General features: G+C 35.8%; 1 protein-coding gene across 9 annotated transcripts; it reads right to left on the reverse strand.

The window, feature by feature from the left end:
* Window positions 1-486: 486 nt before the first annotated feature.
* Window positions 487-10,476, reverse strand: LOC113297901 (BOI-related E3 ubiquitin-protein ligase 1-like). Of its 9 annotated transcripts, XM_026546519.1 has the most exons (11): window positions 10,304-10,474; window positions 10,127-10,206; window positions 9,739-10,010; window positions 8,981-9,445; window positions 8,011-8,073; window positions 7,709-7,867; window positions 7,533-7,632; window positions 7,207-7,304; window positions 5,128-5,210; window positions 4,489-4,602; window positions 487-1,698 (listed from the first exon to the last, which is right to left on the reverse strand). In XM_026546519.1, exons 1-6 carry the CDS (start codon window positions 10,366-10,368, stop codon window positions 7,856-7,858), a joined length of 957 nt encoding a protein of 318 aa, XP_026402304.1. In that variant the 5' UTR covers window positions 10,369-10,474; the 3' UTR covers window positions 487-1,698; window positions 4,489-4,602; window positions 5,128-5,210; window positions 7,207-7,304; window positions 7,533-7,632; window positions 7,709-7,855. The 9 variants fall into 9 exon arrangements, with proteins under 9 accessions (XP_026402304.1, XP_026402318.1, XP_026402312.1 ...); XM_026546533.1 differs by having other exon boundaries at window positions 7,207-7,632; window positions 7,709-7,864; XM_026546527.1 differs by lacking the exon at window positions 7,533-7,632.
* Between the last annotated feature and the right edge of the window lie 233 nt (window positions 10,477-10,709).

Below are 10,709 nucleotides of genomic sequence, written 5' to 3' on the forward strand. Positions count from 1 at the left end.
CCAAAGCAATATTGGAAAAGTTCCCGTTATTGTGTGTTTACATTGCTAAGAATTCAGGTAAAAAAGATCACTCTATTTTAACTATCAATCGATTGACCGTTAGTTATGGACCTTCATAAATGGGGAGTAGTACCCTAATAAGAAGAAATTTGGATATTAGGAAGTAAAGCAATTGAGCCAACCCCAACAGTTCCCAAATCAAGACTCGGTAATGCATGAAATTATGAATGAATGCGTAACTTCTACAAGGTAAAATTTTGACAACAGTAAAAAGAAAGCAAAATTATTACGTGATTAACAGTTGTGTTACTCGTCGTGAGTGTTAGACCCATGTTGTTGGTAGGGCAGTTCCTTTGTACCGTTGGGCATTAACTTTTTCTCTTCAGATGACATCTTTCTCGTCATAGATAGACAGTCCTTGGCGCCCATAACAGAATTCAATGCTCTCTTAAAAATCATTCAAAATCCTTCCTTGTACCTGAATACTTTCACGGGCAACTAGTACGTTTCTTATTCATTTTTTCATGAAATAGGGACAGATTCCTAGTGCACATATTAGATAGTCAGAGCACGTGGATATCAGTTTGAATTCTGTATCCAACAGCCATGAACACAAATCAATCTCTCTCTCTCAACACTCCTTTGTTCTTTTACCTCTGTATTAACCTCCCGTTACGTAATTATACCAAAATCAAAGGGAAAATTGACCAACACTCCGTACTCCACAGGACAATAATTTGCTAGCACAACAGAGTTAACCCCAAGAATGCAGCAGTGTAAGTGTGTAACGACGAATAATGCATGTGATTATGAGTTGGAAGTTTCATGTATTAGTGTGTCCACTGTGTCAGTTTCAAGTCCCAATATCCATCGCTGCTACTACTGCTGAAGTGCTTCCTCCATGTATGAAATATATAATATCTTCTTCGAAATCTTTCTTTGTTCTTTCCTTCCTTTCCCTCCACTTCTCTTCTACTTCCAAATTTCCAATTCAAAGTTCAAACCTCTCTCTCTACTCTCAGCACTAACAAACTGCAAAAAAAAAAAATGAAAATGGGTGCAGCGACTGACATGGAGAGAGACAGTTTGAATGTACTGGATTTGTTTAATAGAAAACGCTCGTGATCTCTTCTTTCTTGTAGTTTTCTGAAATATAATGGAAACATATTTTCAATTCACTATCCACTTACACCAGATGACCACTTTTCCCCCACCCACCTTCGTCCCTACAAAACAAATTTAGTACATTCAGAAGTCAGGAGTCAGGACCACTTCATCATCCAAAATAATATGATAATACTAGTTGATCAGTTGTTAACTAATAGACTTGGGGTTAAACGCTCATGAATTAGCAAACTCAGAGATAACTTCAACAGTTTATTGCATGTATACAGAGGTAAGTCTGAAGTTATGCATACAAACTGCTATACTATTTGTAGGCAACCAACCCAGTATATTTCTACACTAAGTCATAAACGTCGTATGTAAATAAAACTCGTAGCTAACAGAGTGTGCTGCATGATGAAACTGGAAAGCTCATAGAGTGCACTCCATGATGATCATATCCCCGCCTGAGATGAGTCTGGACCCAACAAAACCCTTCAAGAATAGTCTTTGGCTCACAGGTTATCAGTATTTTTCAGTCATCAGCAGTTCCGACTACGGATAGCCCCACCACCATGGCACCACCACCACTAGCTATATATCACCAAACACAAACAAAAGAAAAATTTAAGAAAAGCTCCACACACTGAGAGAGGAAGGAAGAAGATTCTGTTCCAATATTTAGATTGAGAGATAGAGAGACATGAACCCCACATCCAATCACATACTGCTCATCCATCACTTAGTCACACACTCACATCCCGCACATGACCACCGCCAAGATTGTCTTTCAAAAAATAATTTATAATACGACATAAAACTTAAAAGTGAATCCAAACTAATGGTGTTCTCAAGGAATAAGACATACAGAAGATTTAAAATCAACACATATATTTGGATCAAAATGAGAAAGGACACAATGATCTGGGGACATTTTTGTATTTTAAATATGTACAAGAGAAATGCAGAAGTGCAGCAGAACTATCTCTCCGAAAAGAATCAATTTTCCTCTCTCACCCTCCTAGTTCTGCTTGCTTCTTCTCTCTTCTTTTAAAATCTGTTTAACAAAACGACAATCTACAGAGGTTCTTCTTCTGTCTTTTTTTTTTCACTCTCTTTTGTCTCTTCCTCTACTCCCCTCACACTCCAATTGCACGGTTAGAAGCACAACTCTTCCACTTTCTATTATTTTACACTAATATGATAATAACAATGGGTACTAATAGCTACTTTCTCCGTCTAAAAAGATATGAAAGGTTCCAGCAGTACTTCTTCAACTGCATCACACAACAAATTTTAGTGGGTCACGAGGAAATAGCACTACCCGGATGAACAGAACAAAATACAAAAAGACAAGAACATTTTTGTCTTTGTAGTACTTGCTTACTACTACTACATGACAATTGCTACCCTTTTATGTGATTAACAATGACCATTTCAATCCTGATACAACCCCTGAAAATCTAGATAGATCGTTTTTTTCTTTCATTTTCATGTAAAATCTTGGTTATTAGAGCTTAAAGCTTAGAAGTCAGAACTACATCACCAAAACATAAGTAATTCAGATCTAGGTTAGTGTTACTAATTAACTATATATTGCCTGGTGAATTATTCTTGTCCTAAATCCCTTGTTATAAGAGCTTAATTACCGTTCACTGGAGTTCTGCCCTAGAATAATATGTTTCTTAATTTGGGTTTAGTATAATAATAGGGTAAACTGATAAGATTCGACTACTGTCCTTCGAGAAGAGAACTATACAACTCAAATTGCTAATCTCCATCTTTCAAAACTACATAAAAATAATGAAGTTGTGCCTCTTGATAAACATTTGTTTAATTAAGAGAAACAAATTTATGTTCTCTAGATCTGCTGATCACATCAGCTAACCACTTGCCTTTGTTGTTAATAATTCATTAATCTGATCTATGAAAAACACAATAAACTATATTTATGCATGAGAAAATCTCAGAACAACCACATGAAACCAAATCTCTTGTTCCATCTTCAGCTCTTAAAAAGACAGATGGTTTATTGGATATAAACCAATACTTCTATTTTCCTATAGATAACTCTCTTACTCTTCCTCATATATGCTAGAAATACCTTCCTCGACATTGGTAAAACAATGTTGACTTATTTAGAAAGTCATGGTACTATTTGTAAACTAGTTCCATTTTCTGGTGATGAAAATCTAACCAAACAAGCTCAAATGAAAAAGACTATGATTATAATGTCGGTGCTACAGGTCCTTGAGCCAACATATTAGACCAATTAATGCAACTTAAAAGTAGTTCTAGAATCAAAAAAAATTAAGAACTAGTTGATTGATAGATACTACAGCTAATAATAGAGCATAATCAGGAACATCATCAAAATTTTATTACTAAAGCAGGAAGAGAATTGTGAGGGCCACAAGAATAAACAGCTACGAATGAATACTAAGACTTAGCAAGATTAGTTGATAACAGTAATTAGTCTCCTATCAGCAAAGAAAAATAAAAAGTAAACAAATTTTAACGAACACTTTAGACGCATTAAAAGAAGAGAACAAGAGGTGTCTTTTCTCTATAATCGTTCTTTTCTACTAGCATATTTTAACCCCCACACTTTTTTTCTGAAAGACACCCCCTTTCATTTCTTAAACAAAACTATAAAGTGACTGGAAGGAAAGATTCTACAAAGATATGTGTTGCTTTAGTTGACATGCATATTCGTAATTCATGCACATCCTCTCTATGAATATAAAAACATGGCTCTAGGACATGTTATTTGAGCAAAACTGTGGGACGATATGGATCATATCAAGTGGATAGGATTACTCTACATACCAACCTTTGAAGTGAATGTATACAACAAACATGTGCCCGTGTGTGTGATTAAGACCTAATAAACATAACTAAACAAAACGTGTGGTGGGTAAACGTCAACAAAGCAAAGAGATTAAAGATATGAGTCATTTGGTGGTTCCTATATTTTTCCTTTTGGTGTATGTTAAGAAGAGCGAGACATAAAGGCTGTTAGATCACATGCATATCACCTTATTTTCTTCTTCTTCTTCTCTTCTTTTTATGTTACTTCCTAAAATAAGCACTAAACTAAAGAAAGAAAACCTAAAAGGGTCCCACCCTTTCAAGGCTGTTGTTACTGCTCAATCCAAGGGATCAATTTTATGAGAGATGAAACCCAGACCACCTTCCCCTTGTTATACCATCATTTCATGCAACATTAAGGACCCGCCACCTTCTCACGTCCATTAGTCCAAAAGAACTTATCTTTTAAATTCTCTTTTCAATGAGACCTTAAAGTAATGTTCTAATCTTAATCAATCAATAAAGCATGAAATTTAATTATTTAGACATGATCAGGAGAAGATTGATTGATACCTCTGTAACTGTTCAATGCCTATATGCCCAAGCCATCTGATCTTTGATCCTGCGGTTATCATCAAATGGAGGTAATCCTGCTGAAGGCCCAAAAGAATATTTGGGACAGTATACCTACAAAATGTTAGTAATATATTAAGACAACCTAATTAGTATAGCTACTTTTATTAGTAGGTTTCAGGATAATTCATATTTATGCCTGTGTCGATTCACCCAAGGATACTAGCAGACATTGGCTTTATAAACAATACAGAAAGGTAATGTAGATACAAAGATTGAAGAATCTCATCAAGTTGGATGATATTCAGGCAAGATGCAAATGCATGAAATGGTGAATAGTGATGATAGTCCTCGATGCATTTGAGAGTCTTTGTTTAATCATGCACTAATATGTGCAATATACTGGCAATATATTTTATACATTGTTTAATCTTGCATATTGAATTCACCGTTAACGGTACAGAATATGAACACCTAACTCAAGAATATGAACACCTAACTCAAAATGAAGCACATTTGGATTAAATTCATGACACTGATGTTTTTGTGTTTTGGTTACTCATTAGGGTCTTAGCTTCAAATCATGGCTACACTAACTTATTATGTTTTAACTGTGAGGCTCCACTATACAGTACTTACTTGTCTATTGGACGACGGACGACCAATTTCTTCACTAGTCTACGCTCTACATCCACCAATGAACTCACTGCCTTTTTAAGGACCTACATTCCATGCAGATATCAGTATGATTGATTGGTAAAATCAAGACATGTTAAAAGTATATACTGTGCTGATGCTAGGTCAAAAATTAATCTTCTGTGCCCATGGGCCTTGAAATTTCAAAAAGGTAAATTATTCATGCACACATGCACAGCAGGCCGCAGATGGGCTTTTTGAAACCATTAACTACAGCTCCCAACAGTGTGCATTATGTTAATTATGCTTTGATGACTGGATATTGAATCAGAGCTGATATCAATTATTAACATGTATAGGCATCGACTACTGCATATTTACATGAACAACTAATAAAACATTTGCTACGGAAAGGAAAAGCAGAAAAAAGAAAAAGAAAGGGAGAACAAATGATTTCAAGTGAATTTTATCACCAAATGATATAAACCCAAACCAAAACATAATTCCTGATGTACAAACATCTGTTCTGACAAAAAATAAATGGTGGGGAAAGGATCCCACCCCGATATGAGAAGCTTTTACAGAGAATGGGATGAAAAGAGGAAGGAATGATTGAAATGAAGCCAATACTTTATTAGTACTTGCAGAATAAGTGTCATCCCACAAATGATCCAACTCTCTAAATTCTTTTACTCGAAATGAAATATCTTGACTACGATGATATGTTTGTGAAAAAAGGAGGAAAAAGAGTTAGACAAGGCGGGCAAGACCATGTGAAGGTTCGGTGGAATGAGTTTGATGGATGGTTTAGTGTATACAAAATATACAGAGTAAGCACAGCAAATATATCATATATATATCTTATAACTGGTCTCGGCTAATATAAATCTCATCCACCTAAGAAAAATGGATATAAACTCATAACCAGCAGCAAGACCAAAACCAAAACAAAATAAAATATTAATATGAATAAAATCTCAAAACAATGTTCAAATTATTAAGACAAATAAAGCAAGATATAAAATCAGCTGAATTAAAGTTCTGCAGAAAGAGGATCCTTATAGATAAACCACCTTCTCATGATATGTTTTAACTTATTATGTTCTACTTTTACTGTTCGTGTACATGCTGTTCTGTTTGGTGGGTGTAAACTATACATCCTCCATTTTTATACCTGTACAACTTTCTCGACATAAAGATTTAAACCTGAAAGATTCTCACCTAAAAAAAGAGGTTTTCCAGCTATTCTGAATCGAGCATCAGGATAAACAAGAGTTTCCTCTGAAAAATCGTCTAGAGACGCATGATACAAAAGTCTCGAGAACAGCTTATCTAAGAAAATGCAGGCCAAAGATGACATGGATCTAAGTCCGCCCTAAGAACCAATGAGAACCTAAGTCCGCCCTAAGAACCAATGAGAACTCAAGAAATTAAGGATCGGTTTATAGTTCACAAATACAGCATACATTAGTAAAACAATGCAGAGCCAATGCAATGAGTATTTTTTATGATTATGAAACTCTCTTGTGTTTGAAGTAAGTGATCCTCAAAGGTTGAGGATGGTAAATTCCTAACAACTAACAGAAATTTATGCCTATGCAAGTACGCAACTACGGTGTTGGGCTTATGAACCTATACTATACTCAAAGATACGTAAATACTACATCCGTGTGCCAATCAAGTTTAAAAGAACCATCATATATTGCACCTGAGAAAGCTTTTTTTTTTTGCTTGTTTTTTCTCAATACCTGTTGTCAACAAACTACGTGTTTTAGTGGTTTTTTTCTTTTTTTGTTGCAAAAGTCCAACTTTAAAACCATGTAACAGACATAGCTTGGACACAACTAATGTAGTAATGTAGGTACATATTTATTATTGTCTCAATATTTGTTACTTCAAAAAGAATGAGCTTGCTTCAAAATAGAAAAACAAGAGAAATACTGTGAGTAACAAGTGATACAACGTCTCAGTTAAACAAGACATAGAGAAACCAACTAAAATGACTTGGGTAATGACTCTAGTATGATCAATGAGTTCACCAAGCGCTAGGGACTCACTAAAAAGCAAAGAAACTTAACTTACTTTTATATGAATACGCTGAAGAATCATGAATAAACTGGAATCCGCTCCAACTGCGTCATTAACCATAATTTCTCAACAATGAGGTCACATCATCATACCTGCCATGGCAAATTTAAACTTTTGTGTTCATCATTTACAGTAGAAATGCATACTCATGTTATTCTAGGTTTGTTATGTCAACGGTCAAACCAAGAAGACTACTGCCAGAACTGACACCATATCTTCTCAGTTAACCCACTAATGCCTCTAGACCAAATTGGAAGGTTAAGTAAAAGCAAGTGCATATCACTTCACTTCCTGCAATAAGAATCTAGTATCTCACCTACCCCTTCTCATGATACACCTGCCTGACCCATCTGAATTGCAAAGGTGAAACTTACCACAATCTCTTTAACACGAATAGTTCACAGTAAAGTGTCCATTTCCCTGTAAAACAACCCTAAGCAACCATCTCTCGTATAGTTATACATTCGACAAAGCTTACATCAACGATGAGTCTTACATGTTTCATTTCTCCACCTCCAAGGAGCAATACAAACAAGATGAAGGAATATACAGCGCTCATCTATGATACATCAGGTCATTACCACCGTCCAGAGGCCTTACATGACATATAGTTTACTTACTATATCAATGACTATCATTTGCATCAGGATGGCTGCTGAAAACAAACAAAAGAAATTAAACTAACATGCACAACAGAAAATCATACTTTTTGTGTCCTATGTACATGATGTTATGGAGGTAGTGGCAGTCTGGATGAAGCGAGAGATTGTTAGAGCATTGAGTCAAAATGTAGCTTACGAGATTTCTGGTTTTTGTACAGCTCCACTGATTTCTAGTATACATCCAGGTAACCACCAATATCTGGAGAAAAGACCAAAACCAAACAATTTGCAAGAACACTTAAGATAACAGAATACAATAGTTACAAATCAATAAGTATGAGGATGATCAAATCCGTATTTCCAGTTCCTCATCATATAGAAGCTTTACTTGAAATCAGGATAAACCGTCAAAAATGAAAATGATACGTTGATAACTTGGTATAATGAATTTGAAATAACAACCCTGATCAATCCTGGACTGAATATCTATGACTACTTGCCATCAGAATACATGTCAACTAAAACCAGACCACCACGACCGAAACCAGCTTTCGTTTTCCAATATTCTCCTTAATTGGCACTGAGTGTCAAGCATTAGATGACAGTAATTAACAAAAAACAAAGATATCAATGTGCTAAGTCTCTTTTGGGCCAGAAATTTTACACTGGTTGAATCATGCAGCAAGACATAAAGAACTATCTCACGTTGTACATAAACACCTTAAGATGTTACATGCATATGTAGTGCAAGATCGAACTCAGACCCCACTCTGCATCTGTAGTGCAAGAATGAACTCAAACCCCACTCTCAGATCTACCGAGAGATTGAGAATAACAATCACAAACAACTCATATTCAGTTTCAGTTTATAACAACGTAAGTATAACTTACTATATTATTTCGAAAGCTAACAATGCCTCAAAGCAATCAAATCAACAAAAAACTATACAATTTTATTTAAAATATAAAGGGTGTTTCAACAGCAGCATCAATAACACAGATATCCTACCAGGGGCATGATATTGTTTGAAGCAAGAATGAGAATATCACATATGGTTGTCTAATCAAAGTGGACAAGATTGAGTTACAACACTGAACCTATACCATCACATATAGACCTCCATGCCAATAAACTTCGAGATCTGACAAAGAGGACAAAAGCTGACCTTACTCTCGCAATTTTTACACAAGCATAAGTGCCTGCAAGGCAACAACAACATGCATGCTTCATTATATCCACAAACTTTGCAGGTCATCAACTTTTCCAAGCCTTTGTGCTCCTTGCAAACAAGTTGGTTTATTGTCCCGCCATTGCAAAATGACACTGTGTCATCTAATTCACTGTCACCACACCCTTCTTTGCTATTTTTGTTTTGTACAGACACTTTCTGAAGATTGATCCTAAGGGTAGTAATCATGTTCTCGTTACTCTTAGCTTGATGTTTCCAGTTACCTGCATCTACCAATAACACTCTTATTTGCTCCTCGAGCTCAGTGTTCTTCTTGTTTACATCCTCAACCTCCATTTCTTTTTCACGAAGGTTTTGCAGGATTCTTTCTTTAACAAAAGAAAAAGTTTGCAACTGGTTTGCCCGAACCTTCTTCTGGATTGTTTGCCTCAACTGCTCACCCTATTAGTAAGAAAACAACTTAGGGATAAATTTTTCGGAAACATCAATAATCTCCAAGCATTCAATAGCCTTTAACAGATACTATTGGCATCTAGACTAAGAAGCTAGAAGCGTTCCGGATAAACCAAAGGTTAGGGGAACAAACTAAAATCAAATGAACTTTCCAATCAATCAAGTATTAAGGTCTAACATTTTTTAAACAAAAATGGAAGTCACAACTCCCAAAAACCAGATAGAACCCTAAGACGGCAAGAGCGTAATCATAAAATCGAAATAAACAAAATTCCTTTTACCTGAACTTTGATTAGGTGATCTATTTCTGCATCCTGTCTCTGCAATTCTTTATTGATCGAGTCATCCAATAGCAACGAAGACTGAAATTCTACAGAACTTTTATCATCCAAAGATAAACCTAATCCCGTTGGAACAGAACGCATTGGTAATAAACCAGTCAGAAAGTTATTGTTGTTTGTATCCAACTCCTCCTCTTTTATCAATCTCATCTTCTTAGGTTGAAAACCATTAATCCATCTTCGATCAACACCACCACCCTCACCACTGCTATCTGTTGCAGGATCAAATCCACCGACATAAACCACCGGCACAAGGAATTTGGGTAAAATCATTCATCAATACAAAGATCAATAGATTCTTAGAGAGAAGATAGGGCAGAGAGATTACAAGGAGGTATATACTGCGGGAGAGATTGATCAACGAAACTCGTTGAGTTAGGCATCTGATTATCTACTGCAAATAGATTTCTAAAGAGAAAAACAACAAAATCAATCAAAAACTGAAGAATTATTTTTTTGCAGAAATAGATCACCAAGATCAATACAAGAGTTCGTTGTTTCGTACCTAAATGATGATTTAGATAGAAAATGTTGTTGTTGTTGTTGACGATGATGAGGTATTGTGGCCATTGTTGAGAGTTGAAGAAAAACTCCAGGAAACTGAGATTGAGAGAGATGGGAGACTGATGTGGAGAGAGAGGGGGAGGGGTATAAGCGTATAGTATACGTTTTTTCTGCACTTGTTTTTATGTTCCCGAGAATCTCTTCGGACACTCTTTTACCATTTTTCACGCGGGAATCAGTTGCGAACTGATACAGTTTAAGTGTAGTGGTCCGAGTTGACTCAGACTGCTCAGTCTGTTTTTAGTAATTAGACCGAGTCATCTATTTGTGAAACGGTTCCCCTTTGCCCTCTTTGTCCTTGTGTGTTTATCCACGCCCGTAAGTTTGTCCGTTTGGCCAAATAGTTA

The sequence above is a fragment of the Papaver somniferum genome, chromosome 1, assembly GCF_003573695.1.
Source record: "Papaver somniferum cultivar HN1 chromosome 1, ASM357369v1, whole genome shotgun sequence".
NCBI classification, from domain to species: Eukaryota; Viridiplantae; Streptophyta; class Magnoliopsida; order Ranunculales; family Papaveraceae; genus Papaver; species Papaver somniferum.